We start from the raw sequence: 21,323 nt of genomic DNA, 5'->3' as shown, positions 1-21,323 counted from the left end.
TCATCAATTATTTTCATTTTTTGCTTACCGCTTAAGATACCTTCTCTCCCTCTTTTACAAAAAGTATCTTAAAGAAAAACTCACCTTCCTAGTAGTTCCTACTTCCTACATCAATAGCAATAGCGTGTACTGTAATAGCTTACTTTTCTCTTACTAGTGCATACGTGGCGATTTGGTTGAGTCCCCGCTACATTACCAGCTTCTTACAGCACTGGATAAGTTCTCAGCGATCCTTTTCATATTTAAATAGCGCAGCCATTACAATTTGAGCTCCAAAAGCGAGCGAATCAAAAAGCAAGTTTCGACAACTCATTTCTCATCGAATCCAATCCAATCGAGAGCAATGAATAGAGTTTTTCCGGTCGACGAAATCGCCGATTCCTTCTGGTCCGGCACCGGCGGCAATATCAGCTCTGGTCCGATGACCAGGAGCGAATCCGAGTGGGCGTTGATGAACTTTGTCGAGCAGTGCACGGAGTCAGAGATTCCTCCTCCGGAGACTCCTGCTGCGATCTCCGCTGATGTGGTTTCGCCGGTGGAATCGTCCTCGTCGAAACCAGACGAACTCGACGAACTCCTTCATCTGCCGTCGAATCCATTTCCGATGGCTGCCGTTGATTCCGATGAGTACCGCGCATTTCTCAAAAGCAAGCTGGACCTCGCTTGCGCCGCCGTGGCTCAAAGAGTCTCTCTTTCTCTCTATTCATGCATATATACATGTATGATTGACTGATTATCGGTTTTGATTTTGTTTGGTATTTGAAATTTTTGAGTGCAGGGATCGAATTCAAAGCCTGAAGAAACTGGTAATGTAGCGGAGACTCCAGCAAAGCGGCCAAATCCGTCTCAATTGGGATCTGAACCTAATGGTACAGCGTTTTCAACTTTTCCTTATCAAATTACGGATTTCAATTCTATTATAGTATATATAATCTTTGTTTGATTTCGATGAGAAAATTCATAATCGTAAATCAATTTGCTGCCTTTTCTCATGTGTGTTATTTTATCGGAAAAAATTATTGGAGGTGTTAAACTAATATGTAGAGTTCATTATGATGGACGAGTTACCACAATTTGGACATATATAATGTAGCTATATATGCATTTCTATGTTCCTTATTGCTAAATGAGACCAGAACGTAGCCTATGTAATGATGGAGGGAGATGGGGAAAGATTAGGCTAGGAAAGCCTGGAATTAGGCAACTTACGGCAATGAAGCACTACAAAACAGTAGCAATTGTCAATAGACATTTCAATGAGGTTAAACCATGCCCTACACTAGTAAGAGAACTGCAACAATTCCCAACAACTCCATTATGTAAGCCACCACATAGATATCCATGTCCATGAAACTGCCACTTTCTTCCTCCACATGATCCGCTGGCCTTATAGACGGTGGTCCAATTTTGGTGCAATCGTTTTGCATTGGAGGTCCACACAGGAGAGGGTCCCTGATAGGGGGATTCTACCATTCAAATTGTTGAGGGAGATAGGGAGTGGAATGAATTAAATTATAGTATATTATGGTCAGTCAGTCACTCTCCCTCCATCTCACTTGGTTCCAAACATACCCTCAATATGGTAGATTTGTTCTAGTATGAGTGTGAGAGGCTGCTCTTTTTATTAAAAACAACTACATTAATTTCATTTTTTTAAAGAACTCTGTTTGTGTGTGCAGAACTACAAGAAAACTCTCTTTATCTTTATGGATAGCCAATACATTTTCAAATATAGTTGGGGGACTCTCCCCGCACACACCTGTAAATTAAATTGTATGTTAGTACTATAGGTATTGGTCATGGTTTCCCTATTGTACAAATTGAGGCTGATGGTGGACCTCTTGGAAATCCAGCATTACCTCCTTTGCAAAGAAGATCAGAACCTCAAGTCATACAAGCAACTAGTGGATCATCAAGAGATGATTCAGATGATGATGAATTTGAGGGAGAATTGGAGATCACTGAGAATATGGATCCTGCTGATGCAAAGCGTGCCCGGAGGTAACTTCAAAAATTGTTTCTTCTATGCTTTAAACTCATTTGGTTTGTGTTTCTTAATTATATATGATTTCTTCCTATTCTCATTTTAAGTACTAGTCATAAGAAGGATCCCATTTGTAATGAATACTTAAAATGGACTGCATCTCAATTTGATTCTTTTCCATATTATGTTTTTTTTTTTTTTTTAATATATTAGACAAAAAGGAAGTACAGTTGTATTTCAATTGATATGTTGGTTGTTTGACTTAGGATGCTGTCAAATCGAGAATCAGCTAGACGCTCAAGACGAAGAAAACAAGCACAGATGAGTGAACTTGAGACACAGGTACTGCTTTTTGTTTCTTGTTAACGCCAAACTCACTCACCATCTATATCCTTGTTTTTATGATTTTTTTTGAAGTGATAAGGCTTTATATAGGTTGGTCATCTTAGGGTTGAACACTCTACGTTATCAAAGCGTCTCTCTGAGATGGAAAATAAGTGTGGCACATCTGGTTCTGACAACAGAATTTTAAAAGCTGAAATTGAGTCCATGAGAGCACAGGTAACCCACCATTGTTGTCAAATTGTGAAAGTTTTTGGTCACTTGCATATCTTTTGTAATGAGCTTATATCTGGTTCCTCTTGAAAGTAATGTTTTATACTTTATTTGAAAATAAATGCCAACGAGGTTACTGTGTGACTATGAAGTTATATGAAAATTTGATTTAGTGTAAAATTGTAAAATTATTAATAATGTTTGAACATCCTATGGAGATTAAATTTTTATGCTATTTCTTGTGGGGTGTAAAGGAATATATCCCTTAGAGCTTTTTTTTGGTGAGTGAAAAGTGAATGGACTCTGTGCATATGTTGTGTGATACTTAGTAAGTTGATTTTTATTTCCATGGTTGTTGGCATATTCATCTGGCTTATTGTGAACAATGTTTAGTTTATGGTCCTACGAGTTAAGTGGTTGGACCATACTTGACAATTATCCTCTAGTATATAAGATTACCAAATGAAAAACATACATACTGAAGTGGGCATGTATACTCAGACACCAGAGTGTCTTCATATGTATCCGTATAAATCTTTAATTGTTATCTACAAAACTAAGTTGTGATAGCATTTTATGGTCAAGACAAGATTTTTCTTGTGTTCATCTTAATCTTTCATTTAAAGTCAATAACACTGCCTCAATTAAGCCAGTTAGGTCAGGGTCAAATTTAGGAATGGTTTGGACTCATGCCTCGGTGAATGAATGAAAGAGTCACTGATTACTAACACTGCTTGTTTTTCCAGTGCTTTGGTCCATATTTTATAGTAGCGCAAAATAGGCTCCATAGGATTATAGATAATTCTGTTTTGTTTTTTATTGCACTATTGTCTGGGAGCGATCTTCTTAATTTTCCAATTCTGTAGTATGATTGCACCATGGAATATGGATATAAGTCTGATGTATTTTCCAATGCCTGTTTTTTTGTTTATATTCTTTGATGGTGATTTTTGCATCACGTGCTACTCATTCTATTTTCACAGAATGGATGCTGACACATCTTCTGATGTTGACTGCCATGTTGCATCAAGTATGTCTTGTTTGACAACTTGTATCTATGTCACATACCAGAAATCTGCTTAAGATGCTAGTATGAGTCTCATGCCTGGAATTGCCTCTCTGAAGTCTCTAATTGCTTCATATAAGAGATTTTGGATGGATATAATGAAATAGATTTGAAATAAATTGCTTGCACTTTTATTTTTATATGGAGTTTTTGCTTTCACAAATAATATGTAGTTAATATATTGTATGGATTTTCACAGGTGAAGATGGCTGAAGAACAAATTAAGCGAGTGACAGGGCTCCACCCACTGTTGCTAGCGATGGCTAACATACCTGGTGCAGGAATGCCATTTGTCAACAATAGCCCGGTACATGCATCTACAAATGCTTCTTTACCCATTCCACCAAACCTCAACCACAACCAATTCTTTCACCAGCCGCCGGTTCCTACAGTTGGCAATAGTGGTCCACATCCCCAGAGATTAGACAATAATTTTGCCACTGACCCCTTAATCCCTCTTATGGGAAACCAACATAAAGATATTGGGGGAAGCAGAGTCGCTGAAATGTCTTCTGTGCAGCACACAACTGGCGTGCAACAAGTGCAAAAGCAGATTTCCCCAAACACTGGTTCGGATGGGGCCATGCCTGGTTGGGACAATGAGCTTTCTCGTGCAGTTGCAAACAATAACCAGCAGAATAAGTATTAGTTCAGATTATATGTGAATATTGATTCAACTGCATCTTTCTTGTTATTATTATGATTTAGTTTATTCACTATTGGTTAATTTGGATGGGAGTACTTAAATAATAGGCTTTACATTTCAGTTTCTAGTTTAAATAACTTGAAATTTATGGATGGATTGAGCTTTATTTTTTTGCTAATTTGAAATGATTGCATGGAACATCACTAGCGTTTATGTTGGTGCTACATCCCATAAAGTTCAAAGCTATCCATTTTTCATGAAAACACAATTCCACCACTCATGTGCCCCATCTTCTCTTTCCTTTTGCCTTTTAGAACTCATACGTCTCAAAAGTCATCAAAATATTATTAGGCATCCAGAATAATTCAAAAGGCCATCAAAATATTTCAAGGCATCCATAATAATAGGAGAAACGAGGGAAGAGGGAATGGGAGGGGAATGGCCCATTCCTCTTATTTGGATGTTTGTGAAATTTAAGAGAACCAAGAGCCTTATAATTCAGAGACATAATCTGCTCTACTTTATTAGGATTTAGGAGAAACAGGGTTCGAGACACCCTTCATTGTAACTTTTGAGGTATCTACAAATAAATTAATATTCCTCCCCAAACACACACTTTCCATGTGAATCAAATAATTTCAAGTTTATTTTCAAGGCTGCAACGATACGGTAAACAAGTCAGTTTGCAAAAATAGTTTTCCAAAAAATGAATCATTTTCAATAAAACTTTTTACAATCGGAACAGGGTTTGACCTGGGGGTTTATCCAAGCAGATATATTCATATATATGCTCCTTTGCAATTTAATTTTGTATTAGATTTACACACTCCACCATGTCATGGGGAGGTGACTATCAAGATGTTCAAGATAACAAGAGGTCTTTAAAAAAAACCTCGGGTCCAACCTATGGAGGTCATCCTTCCTTTTCACACAACTCTCTGCTCCCCTCTTCGCCCAAGCAATTATCTTCTGTAACACAATATTGCATTTCAGAAAAGTATTACAGCTACTATTAATTTTACGGAAAATTTTACAAATTAATTTGACAATTGTAACTACATAATACATAAATATCTGTCGGCAAGAAACAATTCCATTATTCATCCTAAAGCTGTTTTCCTACAATGATAATAGCTGAGTTGGTTGTCCTGTGATTGGACTTGGTGGAGTGACCATTGGCCATTGTAGCAGAGTGATTCTCCACGTATGGTATTCCACCCATTATGTGAACCTCATAGAACAAGAAAAAAAATCATCGTGACCCATGAGTGACATGATCCACATGCAGATATACTTCAGAAAAGAGTACTACATATATGGAATCCGTTACTGCTGAATTTTGTTAACTGATTGGAGACCTGAATGAACTTTGCTTTGAAAATGGGATTCCAACCTGCAAAAAGTCTACCGTAGTCAGAATAGTGAGGATTTAAAGAAAAACAAAACAAAAAAATAAAAGGAAAAGATTTGAATAAGGAATAGAGCACTATGCCATGCCTGGTTGAACATTTATAATAAATGGTCTCGGGGGAGTTGTAGGTGCGAGCATTGGCAAACATCCTTTTAACATCCGCAACAAACATCTCAAATGTTACATAATATTGCTCGGACTCTACCCTCTTCGACATTGTCTTCAGATCTATAGTAGGTTGACAATCCATTAAAGTATCACATATTTGACAAAAATGCACAAGATTAGTTTCTTTTATGGGTTTTTCAATAGAAAGTACATAGGGCATAAGCAATCATAGCTTTCGGTTTTAGTGTACTTTGCTATAGTTACTGAAAAACTGGTTTTGGAAGGACTCAACATCATCAAGATTTCATTTATTATGGCTTGAAGAGTATGGCAAGAATAGATTTGGAACAAATAAAACTGACAAATTTCCCAACATCATGGTGATTTAGTGAATGAACGTCATCAATGAAGCAGGGAGAGCAGGAGAGAAAGGCGTTGGGGGTTGTATTAATACGACGTGGACACCCATTGACGACTAAGAAAGCTTGTTAATTCAATATTATAGTCCCGCACTACCTTTATTACATTAATTTTCAGTATGTCTAAAATTTTACAAGAACGAAAAAACTTGAGTTACCCTTCTAGGTGTTATATAGATAATTTCAAGCTAATTACAAGTTTGAAGACATTTAACCTCTTTTTTTACTTATAAAATAAAATAATAATAATAATAATAATTAAACCTCAGTTAAAATTGTCAACTCTAATGATATAGTAACCTCACATGAAAATTAAACTCTAATGGTAGAATAGCTATAACCTCACATGAAATATCGTAAGGTGGAGAAGAAACAATTGTTTCAGGCATTGACAAAACTAGAAATACCCATTGTTTCAAAGAGGCAATGAGTAAATGTTCATAAAAACATGACCAAAACAGTTTCAGTAATCCAAGGAAATGAATATGATGCATATGATAGTTTGTCAAGATGAAATATATAAATGTGGGATTCGGATTTGGAGCAATAAATTGCCCCAGATGCAACACCATCTGATGGCTCATATTTCTTTATTTATTTATTTTGTTATCAGCCATTGGATTCAAAAAGTAAAAAAGTTAACTTAAAAAAAATATATATACTATATTTTACCTTTTTGTATCCTACCCAATGCCTACCAACAAAAAGTTAACTCTTAACTTTTGTTATGAGCCATTGGACGGTATTGCACCAGAACCAAAGCAATAGTTCTTACCCATTGGATCTTTGATGATGTCATAATAGTCGGGGACATCTCGTGCATCAACTGGTTCCTTGAATGGCCAAGCATCAACATGGTCATTCAGCGACTGCTTAAATGAAAACCCATTTGGTAAGATTCCAATAAATATTGACAAGCACAATCAAGCCACAGAAGGAGATGTTAAGGGAAAAAAAAGGAAATTTGCAAGCACACTTTCATTTCTGAATTCTATGACAAGTTCTGCAAATTTTATTATATTCACACTGAAAGCACAAAAGACAACTTCCCACAAGTCATCCTAGGATCTAGTGGGTCCTACACATCATAGAGAAAACTTCATATGAAATTTTGTATGAAATAAAGGCATTTAGATAGTTTTAGTTCAGGAGTCAATTTAGTAAATCATTATAGAAAAATAGGTATTTATTTAATTGTTGCAGAGCACAAAGGCATGAATATGTATATTTAATTATCAGTAGTCACTCACTCTTCTAAAGAGGGTACCAGATTGACCCTCTCACTTACATGCATGCCTTGAAGCTAAGTGCCTGAAGCACAAATGACTGTGTCAGGGCATAGATCTGAGAAAAGTAGGACAACATCCTTGAAGGAGGGACATTAACTTGCAACCTCAGGTCAAATTCAAGTTGATTTAGAAGTGGCAAACAAATGCGTTTTCTTTGCAATCATGTCATGACTATGTTTTTCTGCTTCCTTCTTATTTTTTATTTTTGCAACTTAGTTTAACATTAATTCTATAGAAGTTGCAATATCTGTTGGATAGTTGTAGCATCTCCAGAGCTTACATGAATAAATTCTTCTTTTGGTAAGAGTATAAGTATTACAGAAATAAAAATAAAAAAAGTGAGAAAAAGATGTTAGAAACTTGCCTTTAGAAGTGAGCGCATGAATGCAGTCAGATGTTTTTGATGAGTGACACTGTCTGTAGAAGCGCTTACAATTCTAAACCGTGAATGGCCCCACTGATCAGGGGTCCACCCAGCCTCCCCTATTATCAAAATAAACCGCAAACATCTAATTAACACTTTGATACTCCATGAAACAATGCAAAAAACACTCAAGTAGCATCTAGATTCATAAATTGCAAAATTAGACTGATAAAAAATTGAATCAGCAAGACCATTATTCACATATCTAAGTTGATAACTACAGCATAGCATAAACAGCCAAAATGTGCTCTCAATTTAATTATAAGTTTATGTTTTTTTTTTTTTATATTTATAAGTTTATGTTTTGAATTGAATAAAATTATGTATCTCATCCTTAACTGTAGTGACAAGGACAAGAACATATAACAATCTATTTAACCTTTATTAGCAAGGTTTTATACAACTACTACATGATATTCTCTCTTGTAAATGCTTAGATTGGAAATTTTTTACTTTGATGGGGCAATATCTGATAGATAGATCCATACTTTACCGTATAACGGCAAAAACGGAAAGGAGATACCTCTATATGAAGCATTCCATAAAAAACTCAGTACAGCTAATCAGCCAAAAAATTGAAAAAAAACAGTAGAAAAAAAACTTGTGAAGGGTAAATAATTTTGAGCCAGAAGACAGAGCACTGGAACTATAAATGTTATTTGATGCACTGAATTTCCCATAAGTACCATAAGAAGCAAATGCCAAGCAAATAAACTGAAAAAGAGGGGAAGCTAAAAAAAACTTACTCAATCCTGGAATATCCTCAACTTTGATGATTTTTTTGGGAATACCAGCTTCTTTCTGAACAAACATGTTCTCCATCAGAACTAGGTATGACACTTTTTTACATCATTTTAACATAATAATTTTGGAAATAAAGCATATCACCTTAAAAACAAAAAATTAAAAAGAACAAACTTTTTAGAAGGTGTGTTGACAACTGTCTGCGTATCAGACTTTGCTATTGACATGCATCTAGATGATTCAGAGGATCTCCTTGGGTGTCTAGTATATAGTTCCATCATAAAAAAAGGTAGTAAGATTTCATTCTAGTTTAGACACATTGGCACTTTCCAAATTTTTAACAGTTTCTGAGAAACAGCTTTGATATAGCTTGAAGTATATATTAGGAAGGAAAAATTGAACTTATAAATCTTATGCGATATTATAAAATTTGGGTTTTACATGTGCCATGTAATAAAATAAACATGTCACGTTATGCCATGCGGTTCAATTTAAGTGTTATATATCATATAACATGTTTTTGACATTTGGCTCACTATAAATTCATTAAAATTATTAAGATAATTTCATGATTTTTTTTATTATTATTTTTAATATAAGTAAAGAAATGAGAACTGGTAAATTTGTGCGGTTATTCTGGGTTCTTGGATTATTAGATAGTTGGGGGATGGAGGAATTTCATCATGAAATTATATTAATACTACTGCATTCAAAACTTTATTGCAAAAAATTTCACAAACCTTATCAAAAGAAGTCTCATTATTTATTTTGAATTATTTAAATCCTATAAAATAATTTTTGGTTTTAGATAAAAACATAGTTTTACATAATATGTTTTTGTCGTGTAACATGGTTTTTTTTTTAAATTTTATTATCACCATTTTATTGTTCAATTTTGACAACATTAGTAGTGTTTTCCTTCTTTAATTTACATATGATTTTAATCAACACGTGCATCACATAGGCATATTGCATTATTACTGTTTAATCATGGAAATTGCAAATTCATCTTGGTCATGTTATCATGTACCGACTTCATGAAGGTGCTCTAAGCATGTAAAGGTCTAATCTACTTTTAGATATTCATGCAAACTGAATTCAGTTGAAACAACTAGCAATTAACACACTGAAATGCTAAACATGTATCCTACAAAACCATCAGAAGCATATAGTATGTATCAATAAGAGAGCTCAGGGCATCCAGAAATGATATTATATTATACCTTCTGAAAATCAATTCCAGAATAAACGATGTGACAGTTTGAGAGCTCTCTTATCTTTTCATCAATTGCCTATCATGACAAAAACAACAATATAATTCAGATTACAGTTAGAAGTTAGAATATGAGATAATATAGTACATCAGAAAACAGGAAGAGAGAGAGAGGACAATGAACTCAGAAGCAACAGTTTGACCAGAAAGATAATTGTTAGCAACTTTCAACTGATTTAAATAAAAAATAAAAAAAAAAAGAACTTGCAACTTGCAAGTCCGGGTTGAAAGGTACAGATGTTTGGGTTTTTCTTTCATTTTGCTTTCCAAGTTTGAAAATACCTTGACAACTTGAGATCAAAATATTCAAACGTTAAAATCTAAAGGCTTTGCATGAGGCAATGTTATCTGTCTACAACTTGAGATCAAAATATTCAAACGTTAAAATCTAAAGGCTTTGCATGAGGCAATGTTATCTCTAATAACAACCAACTTTTCCCTCGTCTATGTATTTATTTCCTCTCAGCTATGCAACTTTCTTTTAGTAGAGAATTGGTTGGAATTTCCAGCAGTTCAATGAGAAGAGAAGAAGAATCATGTAGAGAACTAAAAGGAAGCTAGAGAGGAAGACCAATAGCACTCTCCAAACACTCCATAAAAATGATTGTATTTAAATAGTTCAACAAATTTACAGTGCAAGGTCTAGGCAAAAACAAAAGGTGGAAGTAACATAATTTTCGAGGGGCAGATAACAAGGTAAAAGTTCAAGTGGTAAAAATAAGACCCAAAGTAGTTTGGAGCAATGGCAGACAATATTTTGCTATATAATTTCATCTATAATTACTTATCATATAAACTCATTCACTTTGATTATGCAAACCAAAAACAATCAGAGTGACTAAGAAGATATTCATCTTACCTGTCTCTGACGGCGAATCATAGTTGACAAATCTGTGTATGGAAGCTTTGGATCAATTTTGCATTCCATAAGGATTCCTCCATCATAATCTTTTATATACCTGGATGCTAAGGAAATTCTAATAAATATACTAGAAACAAATAGAATGGAACATCTTAATTAATTCAATACATCTGAAGCAGGTTTTCACGGGAGGTGAGGCATATGAACTTGGAAAGAAAATTTTAGCATTGCTGTTGTTATAGTACAATAAACCGGTTTTAAAAAGGCTTAAAAAAATAACGTAGATGTGAAAATAAACTTTCTACAGTCTTAAGCAAGGAGATGTTTTCAGACATACCCATGCCATCGATCTTTCTCCAAGTGGATCTCTTTAGTAAAACCCTACAGGTAAAAGAATATAAAATTCAATGCATTATTGATAAATAAAAAGAAATACAAAAAAGAAACAGTTGAGCAAAACTATGCCAAAACATTAACATCAAGATGATCCCAGAATTCCTTAAGGAGCCATTTATGGAGATAATTATTATAGATGATAAAATAGCAGTTTAAAAAGTCAGATGAATGATCCAACCAATATCTAATCTTTATTACATATGTAGCATTTGTTTAAACTAAACCTAACCTTCTATCTAAGTAACTTGATCAAGAATTATATCTGACAAACAACCATATAAGAACTATCTACTCCTTTAACTTTCTGTCCCTCATTTTTCATTTTGCCAAACAAAGAGACTTTATCAGCAGATCATCACCCATGCTGTCTAGAGAAGTCAAAACATTTATTAATTAAAAAAAGGGTTTTGCCTTTTTTAGTTTAAACAAGTAATAAAACCCTGAAGTACCAGAACGACCACACAAAAAGATAGATAACAATACCTGTTTGATAAAATAGCCCACAGCATTATTGTCAGCATATGTCAGAAAATGAGTTAGCCCGTCTACATCACGCGCATGCTGTTTTAAGTGATTCATCAGCCTGGTGCCATAACCTTTTACTTGTTCATCAGCTGTGATAGCACAAAAAGCTATCTCCCCAAACTTCTGGCTGAGAATTTCCAGGGAAAATGAGTCTCATTAAATATGGTAAAAGAAGTGTCACGTAAACAAACCATAACACCAACAAATTACTGCAGAGTTTTTACTAGCTCCCACATACTAAATCAAAGAGGTGCACAAAGCAAACAAAAAAGGTAGGAATTCCAGATCCATTGTGAAAACTTAGAATTGGTCTCATGGCCTAAAGGCCATACTCCCGATAATCATGATTGTTGCTAATAAAATCAAGCCAAGATGATTGCGAGATAAGTGTGATCATATTACAAGGAAGATTTAAAGCCAAAAAAATGCATTTTTTGCTTGACCTCTACAAAGATAGGAAGATGAGCTAATTAAACATATAGAAAGAACTTCAGGAGTGAATGAAATTAGGAAATAAGAAAGCACATGAAACAGCAGGATAGACACAGGAGGCATGGATGAAAATGTGCAAGGAAAGTGCTCCACCTTCTACACTCATTTATTTGTGCTTAAAATACTTCAAATAAGTGGGCATATTGTTACAAATATGACAACCTCAGCTGTGCAAAGAATTATAAGAACAAATAAAATATAAAAATCACTATTACAAATGTAATATTGCTACAGAATAGAGAAACTATATGTAGGAAATTCTACCTGTAAATGATACCAAAAGGGTAAAAACAAATAAGCAATTATAAGGATGAAATTAAAATGAAATTTACCTGATATATGGGCGATATGTGATACCACCAACAACCAAATTACGTCGGATAACCATTACAGATTTATGGCTTCTGTAGAAATTCAATGAAAAAAGCAAATTAAAACACCCCACAAAAAAACAAAAAACTAAATATCAGAGAGATGTACATAAATTTAAAGGGAAAAAAAATCATATTCCCAAATAGGTTTTCAACTTCTGAGCTAATGTATGGAAATTTTAAATAAATTCAGCTTATACACAGTTTCACCCTAAATGTTCATCACTTTGGAGGTGAATCAACTATTGACAGCCTAAAAGCATAACAACATGAAAAATCAGATGATACAGGCCATAAAAGCGGCACATAGATCCACACAATAACAGCATCAACCTCACACAGCATTCCATATGTATGATACCTTTGAATGTATGCATCAACCTCACACAACATTACCTTCTTTTTTGTATAGGTAAATATAATTTTATTGAGACGAAACTAACTCATGAAAATAGTCACGAAGTAGAAGGAATGAACGGAGTTAATATCTGTGAAACTCAACACAAAAGACCACTCATAAAGAGAACTAATGAAGAATGTTTGCAATTGAATTGACGTGCACAACATTACCTATCCATAACAAGCCGGACAATGTACTCTTTAGGCATGTTAGGTAATTGCCTTGCAAAAATATTCTTCAATCCAATCAACCTGAGAAACCACAAACATAATTCAAAATCCACACTTGCACTAAATCACTAAAACTCTTAGAATCCTTTTGTTTCTTCCATTGATTGAGCCAAAGAGGAATAGAATACCAAACCATATGCTCATCAACTCCATCATTTGCTAGACACACAAACTTGAGCCTTCCTGCCTCTTCCTGCACTCATTTCCAAATCCCACAAACACCATTTCTATTCTCAATTAATTGAATCAATCACTTTTTAACTTTAATTTTCCAAACAAAGATTCAAAATTGGACACGGACACAGAGAGAGAGCCTTACCTCTCTCTTCAAACTTTCTTCTCTGGCGCTATAAGCTCCACTGGTCTGAATGTTCTCAGTGAAGATCTTCGTGGCGTCTTCTTTAACAACGATTCCAGGCACCGAGCTTCCAGCCGGAGCTGTGGGACCCGCCGGACCGGTCCCCTGGGCCCCACCGTCCTTCGTGCCATCCGAATTCTCGATCTTAACCGTGGCGGAGGAGCTCAGATTCTCCGTCTTGATCTTCGTGTTGCGAGCCGAGCCGGAGCCTCCACCCGCGTTGGCGGCGTCGAGGCGAGCTGTGGTGAAGGTGCGAATGGAGGAGTCGTCTTCATCGGAGTCTTCGGCGTTTGCGGCTTCGGGGGCTTCCTCGTCGGAATCGTCGTCGGAGTCAGAGTCGGCGCCGCCACCGCGGGCGGAGATACTCTCGAGGTCGTCGTTGGAGGTCAAAGCGCCGTCGCGAGTGTCGGCGGAGAGGGAGGAGGGAGGGAAAGGGGGAGCGTGGTCGTCAGACGCGAGCTTGCGCTTGTGGATGGAGGAGGTGGCGGAGGAGTGAGACGGAGATGGAGACTGAGAGCTTCGGGAGCGGTTCGGCGCTGTGAGGTGCGACGAGTGCGTGTCCATTTTTGACTCGGCCGAGTCGACTCGACTCTGTGTCACTCAGTGTTATAAAAACGTTTATAATTAAAGAGAGCTCACCTCGCTCAGTGAGTTTAGGGTTCGAACTTCGAAGTTCAATTTGCAGAGGTAGGAACTGAACGAGATTGACGACGAACGTGCACAATTTACGAATTTGCCATTAATTTCATTTCTCAACCTCAAACGACGTCGTTTTTTCTATGGATAAAACTAATGGGCACTGTCTCCTACATTATTAGTCCTAGTTACCATTTTTTTTTTTTTTTTTTTTTAATGGGGTAAGGGAGCAAGTGGCCCATGAAGCAAAAAAATTCAGAACAAACATATTTTGAATTACTGAGGCCCAAAAAAGAAGAGCACCTTAGGCCAAGGCTCGGTTTGGTTAACAAGAATAAAAATCAAAAAGGAAAATAATTCTATTTTTCAGGCATTCTCCATACATTTTATTAATATTTTGTCAGGGATTTTTTTTTTTTTTTTTCCTAAACCTAACTGTTAAACCAAAGCTGACATATGGTTGGTCTCAACTGGTTGATAGGATGGAAAGTTTCCTAATCCAAAATATTATTGGGTTATATGTAATTCAAAGTTTCAAACTTTATATTTTTATTTCTCCTTAATAAGGATGTACTATAAAGGAAAGAAAAAGAGGAACCCTCTCAAATCTGATCAACCGAAAAAAGTATTTCTTAATTTCTATATTAGGGATATGTGTAGCAAGGATATTATTATCTGTGTATAGCGTCAGACCGACTCTGATACTATATGTAACGACTCAAGAAAAAGCGCTAATTACATCTGCACTATACCTCAAAAGGACTTGTTATAATTGAGGTTCCCTGTAATTGTTAATCAGATTCACCCAGTAAATACCCGTTGTGAGACTCATCACACATCCACACACATCACACAATCAATCAAATTGGAATATCACATTTGTTTTAGATGATGAATGGGGTAAAGCCAAAAGTTATTGGGAGATAAAAATAAAGGACTTCTACAAGTATCCAATTAGTACGAGCCATAAGGTATTATATAAAAAGTTCATGCATCCTAATATATATTTTAAATATACTTTATAATGTCTCAAAACATTAATATCTAGATAAGATGTACCACTAACACATAGTATTAGTATGCTTTGTCGGTACCAAAGAGTTATTAGTTGGTCGGAAATTAAGAAAGAAAAATAAACATAACTTATTTAGTTCCAATACTTTAGTTTGGTCACTAAACAGAATGAGAAGATGAGTCGAAAAAGGTATATATGGAATAAGCAGCAGCCATTGAAGACCTTTCCATTGTTTTTGTTTCCCTCGCGGCCTCAGTTACTCTCATTCTTGAACCTATATTTGAGAAAAAAAACAATCAATAATTTAGAACCAATCTGTCTTGCATCATAATAAATTTTGGACAAATAAATAGTAAAAAATAGTAATGTTATAAATCTCGCATTAATCACATTCATTGTTAGTTTGTTAATTACGTCAGTTTATAAATTTTTTATAATAAAATTTATATTAGTTTTAGAATTTTGCTCGTAAGAAATTACGGTCTAACCTGATAAGTAAATGCAATACTAATACCAATAGTAGGAATCCTTCTTTTTCTCCCTGATTGCAAGAGGAACATATGTGCTGACCTTCTTAGGTGTTTTGGCCTTTTTAGCTGAATTCGTCAGCCTTGGAGGAGTTGGTACTTTGTTTTCTTGTGCAGGCTTTTTCTTCCTCCTATATGATGACTTCCTTGGCCTACCACTATTGTTTTTAAAGGTGTTATATAATAACAGAAATAGTGGCTTCAATGATTACCAAAAAAAATAGTGGCTTCAATTAAGTTGTATTCTAGTCAAACCTGGAAATCTATGAAGTTCTAACACCATAGAGGAAAATATGCAATTTCAAGATGGAAGATCGAATATTCTTATATATAGCACTATCTCGAAAGGAAATAAAATTTCTTCACTAAATGGATATCAAATCTATTGGTGGAGCAACCCCCAAAAAAAAAAAGAATATAAAATCTATTATTATGACATGAAATGTTTTCAACATGTAAGCTAGAAACAAATGAATATGTTATTAAACAAGAATAATAACTCTGGAAAAATGTTTGATTTTTTTACATGAGGAGTGTCTGAGTTTGTAAATGAAGGTGCTATTAAATAATAAAATACTCTAAATTACTAATGCATTTGCATCACTAAGCCTCACATTCGCAAGACTACCTAGAGATGCAAATCATAGTAGAATGATAAACTTGTTTACCTCTTCAAATGCAAGAATATATAAAACTTTTTTTTTTTTTTTTTTTTTGAGGGGGAAGAATATATAAAACTTAGAGATACATATTGTAGCAGAGTGATAAACTTGTTTACCTCTTGAAATGTAAGAATATGTAAAAATTTTGGAAAGGAACCAAGTTTTTCATATATGATCAACAAAGATTACTAAATACTTAAATAACTGCATAATATCATAATACTAATATTCAAGAAATGTAACTCTAAACTCAGACTACAATTAATTAGGCTCTAATCTCTAAAGTAAAAAGGCCTGGTAGGTTTGAAGATTTAGTCATTTAAATTTAATTACCCCATCGCTGCACGGTTATAGTAGCTACGAATGAGGTCAGGAGGGGCTAATATTTGAGGTATTTCTTCCTCAGCCACTTCCTCGTAGCTATTGTCTTCATAGACAACCTGCACAAAGAAACATTCATAATGGCAAAGGATAATAACTAAATAAATAGATAAATAAAATGAATAGTTGAACAAGAATGTAAAGACCCTATAGTCTCAAAATAATTAGAGATATAATAAACAATTAGGGCATTCATAAAAATAGTATGGTGAAAAGCTCAAACCTTGAAGCATCCAGTTTCAACTTCATAACTTGTAACCTGGCCAATGTATCTCACACCATCAAATACCTTAGTTATAATTGCCCCAATCCATCTGTTATCTGAAACCATCTGTGTCTTACCGTTCTGAAAAAGATAATATAAACACATCTAAGTTTTTATAAGTTTGCAACACCATAGCTCAAAACAGAAAAATAATTTGTCTTAACTTACTTTGATTTCAATTTTGACCATAGTTCCTGAAGTTGGAGCAAATTCACGGTCACTACGCTTTTTGCCAAACATTGTGGAAGTTCCCTGAATTCCAATTTTACCTTTCTTTTTAATATTTTTATTAAGGAAGGTGCTGAGAACTTCGTTTGATGAACTTTCAGAATCTGAGGGGTCTTCTATTATCAAAATGTAAAGATCATACTTGATTATATCAATATATGCAAATTCAATTATAGATTCTTGAGATATTTGGGACAACAAACTGGAATGGAAAGAATTACACTAGTTAACTTGTACCAATATGAGTAACAAAAATGCATATCAATTTTTGTGATCATGCCTATATCAATTCACATATATTGAAGGAGTTTAGAATTTACTAGCAAAATTAATAATAATAATAATTAAATAATGACCTGAAAACAACCTGAGGATTTAGAAGCAAAGACTCACGTTATGTATACCCGAAGTTTTATACAAAAATTGTGCTGTATGGCACACTCACAAAGTATTATGACATAATAATCACATAAAAAAAATTTGTGAGATGCATTTACAACAATCATGTATGAAATAAAATAAATATGCCCCCCCACCCCCGGGGCTTTCATGGCACAAAAATATATAGTAGTATCTCTTCCCTTAAGCAAACAAGTATGAAAGCAAAGTTTTAACTAGTTTGTGTCACTTGAAGCATTCAATAAATTAGAAAGCCAAAATGGATAGGCCACCTCCATAAAGTTTGTAGTTTGAACTTTGAATCACAGCCACCTCTATATAAAATGAGGTCCATGATGTAGGGGTTAAATGAATGCTTAAATACAAATGAAACAACTGAATCAATCCCCACTCTATAATGTAGTATGCTCAATTTATAATACCTTACTTAATTACAAACTTTCAAATAGCAAGAAGTATTACATTAAACTACAAGGAATTTGGTGCCATACTGCCTTTAATTAATTGCATATCTAGTAATACCACATCCAGCATCAAGACAAAGTTTATCACTCAAATACCACATTTTCATAATCATGCTAGGCTAGGAATTACCACCAAAAATTGGAAAGATTTTTATTGCTAGAGATTCTCCAAACCTATCAGACTCTAAACCATGCTTGAGATAGACAATAAATCAAAATGTTTATGCTATTAAATAATATATTAGATGACAGCCTCTTTTATATAGGGCCAAGTTAGAAAGATGGCTTTTAGGTGTGCAAAATCAGTTCCTATTTCTGAAATACCATGCTAATGGCACAGTGATGTCATTGGTCTGCATAATAAAACATGTTTATTGATGCTGAAGGTAAGTTTCAAGGAAAAGTTATCATATCAGTCAGCACATGAATGAAGTACAAGGTAGCATCATTGATGACTATGTTACTAGTGCATTCAAATATTTACTAAGGTATATACCCGTTGCTTCTTGAAAACCCTAACCCTAGTGAGGCAGATGCATATCTCTCAAAAATGGATAATTCAATGCTGACATATTAATTGCCTAATTTGAACTCATCACCAAACTTTTTTCTTCCCCTTGATTTCATCTACAATCTCCTTCCTTACCTCTCCTACTTGATAACACTATAGATAATCAAGAGCCACACTTGCTTTTCAATATATTTGACACAAATGTGAAAATTTAGTGCTTTGGAAGTGGGTAGTTCCATTCCACACCAAGTATAACCGTTATCCTAAACCACTATTAGAAAGAAGAATTTAGTAAAGATAGCATTCAATAACAATAATTATTTTCACCAATAGAAAAATTATGTTTTGGTTTGGTTTTTTTGATGCACACATTACTCCCTCTTTTTTTTAATTAATGAATGATGAGCGCATTACTATTCCATATGAAGAAAAGGGGATTTAGATGATCTAATAACATCAAAAGGTAAGTAGAAGATTTTAGGTGTATATTGACACTCTAATATATGTCAGTATGATTTTTTTTTTTTGATAAAGCAAAATTTTTATTACTAAAATAAAATAAATACAAGTAAAAAAAATACAAGAACAGTATAGGTTAGGAGAGAAGGAAAAAAAAACTCTCAAAGAAAAACCTACAAATCTCTTACAGAACTAAGGAAAAGTATCAATGCATATTGAGAAACAATATAATCCAAAGCTCTCCAAGAAAACATCTCAAAACCATAAGATTCACTTAGGGGAAACCCAAATTCAAAGAGAGAGTCCACCCCCATAACCCACTAGGCCAACTTGAGACCTACCTAGGGGACAGTAAAAGCCTCCGAGCCCACCACAAAGGGCTCCAAAAAAACCCATGAAAGGAGCAGAGAAAACCCTTTAAAAGAATAGAGAGAGAATAGAGAGAGAGGCTCAAGCCAAGAGCGGAACCCGTAGTGAAACCAAGGAGCCTTGGTCTTACAATAGCACATAAGTGCTAACATGCACCAAGAGTTTTTCTCTCTCAAAAGAAAGAGAGTTTCCAAAAATTTTGCGTATATCTCAAAAATTTTACACAATTAACTAACTGTATCATTATCCAACAAATGATGCACGTTCATACACAAAACGACATAGAGTTAGTTGGAAAAATACCGTTTTCGGTTGGCTGAATTTCATAACCATATTTGTCACGTGTCATAAACTACCATATTTAGTATCCAAATATCAAGAGTTAAATTATCAATGATTACGCCATAACATTAATACCATCAATAAAACAGTAAAACCTACCTGATTAATCTTGTAAATTTTTTTTTTTTTAACATGCTCATGAACATGTATAATGCAAAAAGTTTCAAAAAATTTCAAAAAAATTGAGATGATCCCCTCAGTCTTTTTTATAATAACAAATTATATCTTGAAAAACTTTCATGAATAAGAACCTTCATGAAAATCAAGTTATCTAGACTTCATTTCTTTTTCTTACAGAATCACAGATGAACACTGCCTCTGTAAGTGAAGGAACACAAAGAGACAATTGATCAGTAGTTTTTGAATGAAATTACCAACCCATATCTTTTCCTTTGGGAAATTCTCAATTGTTTTATTCTTTTTTTCCTTATTTCTAAGATGAGCAGAAATCTCCTTTTCCTCTTTTTTTCTAATCACAATTCTTAAATTTTTAGGAACATAAAAGAAGGATTTTTTTTTTTTCAAGCAAAACGCACTGGATTTTCACCTCCCCCGCCCAACCCTCTTGAAAAAAAAAATTCACTGAATTTTAATTTCACATAAATCTGCAGATTCAAATTCAAATCAGTTTATATTTGTGCTAAGCCTCATTCATCAACAAGAACTGAAGCTACCAAGAAAAAAATCAGGAAAAAAAATCAACTTTTGTTATCCAATATCAACCAAATACTCATCCATAAAAAATAATTATAAAAAAAAAAAAATCAACCTTACAAACCAGGATATACATGCATGCAAATGAGATATCTTGCAGGAGTATAAAAATCAATCTCACCTACTAGCTTGCTCATAACTTCTCCTGAGTCACTCATTTTCAGATTAAGATCTTCAAACCCTAAACAAAAACACTGTAAACCAAATCAATATGTAAAAGATTAGAAAAAAGAAGGGGAAAAATTAAAGGATACAATTTTGTATTTGAAGTAAAATGGTACAAAAATTAAAAGCATATGCAAGCTACCAAACCCCTCTAAGCCTCACACTCACACACACATACCTGAGGAAGCAAAGCACAACTAAAAGTCTTAAGAGAAATGTGTTTGGCAAAATGATAATTATATATGCATGTATTTGGCTTCCTTTTAAGACTTCGGTGATAAGAGCCCTCCATTAATGAACGACACCTGCACTCAGATTCGTCGTCCTTGGGTAATTTCATGCAAGGACAAAATTCCTATGCTTTAGACAAAAGAGCTGGCTTTTGTTATATCAAATCATGGCTCTCCACGTGTACTATCAACTTATTTTAGAGGGCGTATGTATAAGCCAAATTACGAGATTACACCAAGTGATTGTTGTATGGGGGAATATGATTGGCTGGATGATAAATTTTGGTTTTGGCTTGAGAAACACTGGATTATTGCATTTTCACCTGGTGACGATATACAACTAGCTTTCTAGAAATGGTACCTCGACGCCCACGTAGGATTGGTCTCCACTTTAGATGTCCGA

The 21,323-nt window shown here is 34.5% G+C and overlaps 3 protein-coding genes across 4 annotated transcripts; 1 reads left to right on the top strand and 2 right to left on the bottom strand.

The window, feature by feature from the left end:
- The first annotated feature begins 87 nt into the window (after positions 1-87).
- LOC115971935 (light-inducible protein CPRF2) lies at positions 88-4,399 on the top strand. Of its 2 annotated transcripts, none has more exons than XM_031092041.1 (6): positions 88-685; positions 779-869; positions 1,854-2,001; positions 2,251-2,326; positions 2,420-2,545; positions 3,805-4,399. In XM_031092041.1, exons 1-6 carry the CDS (start codon positions 344-346, stop codon positions 4,252-4,254), a joined length of 1,233 nt encoding a protein of 410 aa, XP_030947901.1. In that variant the 5' UTR covers positions 88-343; the 3' UTR covers positions 4,255-4,399. The 2 variants fall into 2 exon arrangements, with proteins under 2 accessions (XP_030947901.1, XP_030947900.1); XM_031092040.1 differs by having other exon boundaries at positions 102-685; positions 1,791-2,001.
- An 834-nt stretch (positions 4,400-5,233) lies between these two features.
- Positions 5,234-14,307, bottom strand: LOC115971489 (histone acetyltransferase GCN5). Its single transcript, XM_031091442.1, has 13 exons — positions 13,515-14,307; positions 13,324-13,388; positions 13,136-13,216; positions 12,527-12,598; positions 11,661-11,829; positions 11,119-11,162; positions 10,779-10,878; positions 9,870-9,938; positions 8,649-8,703; positions 7,843-7,961; positions 6,965-7,058; positions 5,749-5,890; positions 5,234-5,644 (listed from the first exon to the last, which is right to left on the bottom strand). The coding sequence occupies exons 1-13, from the start codon at positions 14,115-14,117 to the stop codon at positions 5,578-5,580; spliced, it is 1,680 nt and encodes a 559-aa protein (XP_030947302.1). The 5' UTR covers positions 14,118-14,307; the 3' UTR covers positions 5,234-5,577.
- An 865-nt stretch (positions 14,308-15,172) lies between these two features.
- Positions 15,173-20,986, bottom strand: LOC115971488. The gene is made up of 7 exons (XM_031091441.1): positions 20,869-20,986; positions 20,647-20,719; positions 17,208-17,383; positions 16,998-17,120; positions 16,727-16,833; positions 15,693-15,883; positions 15,173-15,478 (listed from the first exon to the last, which is right to left on the bottom strand). The coding sequence occupies exons 1-6, from the start codon at positions 20,980-20,982 to the stop codon at positions 15,712-15,714; spliced, it is 765 nt and encodes a 254-aa protein (XP_030947301.1). The 5' UTR covers positions 20,983-20,986; the 3' UTR covers positions 15,173-15,478; positions 15,693-15,711.
- Positions 20,987-21,323: the final 337 nt, after the last annotated feature.

This window comes from Quercus lobata, chromosome 12 (assembly GCF_001633185.2).
Source record: "Quercus lobata isolate SW786 chromosome 12, ValleyOak3.0 Primary Assembly, whole genome shotgun sequence".
Lineage (NCBI taxonomy): Eukaryota > Viridiplantae > Streptophyta > Magnoliopsida > Fagales > Fagaceae > Quercus > Quercus lobata.
The sequence above is the reverse complement of the archived record's forward strand: the minus strand, read 5'-3'. Positions and strand labels throughout refer to the sequence as shown.

What these genes read in the sequence shown, in the direction of transcription:
- LOC115971935 (XM_031092040.1), top strand. Translation starts at nt 344, where the DNA reads ATGAATAGAGTTTTTCCGGTCGACGAAATCGCCGATTCCTTCTGGTCC. An exon ending in GCGCCGCCGTGGCTCAAAGA is followed by an intron (nt 686 to 778) that starts GTCTCTCTTTCT and finishes TTTTGAGTGCAG; the next exon opens with GGATCGAATTCAAAGCCTGA. An exon ending in TGAGTGAACTTGAGACACAG is followed by an intron (nt 2,327 to 2,419) that starts GTACTGCTTTTT and finishes GGCTTTATATAG; the next exon opens with GTTGGTCATCTTAGGGTTGA.
- LOC115971489 (XM_031091442.1), bottom strand. Translation starts at nt 14,117, where the DNA reads ATGGACACGCACTCGTCGCACCTCACAGCGCCGAACCGCTCCCGAAGC. An exon ending in GAGAAAGATCGATGGCATGG is followed by an intron (nt 10,879 to 11,118) that starts GTATGTCTGAAA and finishes CTTAGCATCCAG; the next exon opens with GTATATAAAAGATTATGATG. An exon ending in TATTATAAATGTTCAACCAG is followed by an intron (nt 5,645 to 5,748) that starts GCATGGCATAGT and finishes GACTTTTTGCAG; the next exon opens with GTTGGAATCCCATTTTCAAA.
- LOC115971488 (XM_031091441.1), bottom strand. Translation starts at nt 20,982, where the DNA reads ATGGAGGGCTCTTATCACCGAAGTCTTAAAAGGAAGCCAAATACATGC. An exon ending in TTGAAACTGGATGCTTCAAG is followed by an intron (nt 16,834 to 16,997) that starts GTTTGAGCTTTT and finishes TTCTTTGTGCAG; the next exon opens with GTTGTCTATGAAGACAATAG. An exon ending in TATAACCGTGCAGCGATGGG is followed by an intron (nt 15,884 to 16,726) that starts GTAATTAAATTT and finishes CAATAGTGGTAG; the next exon opens with GCCAAGGAAGTCATCATATA.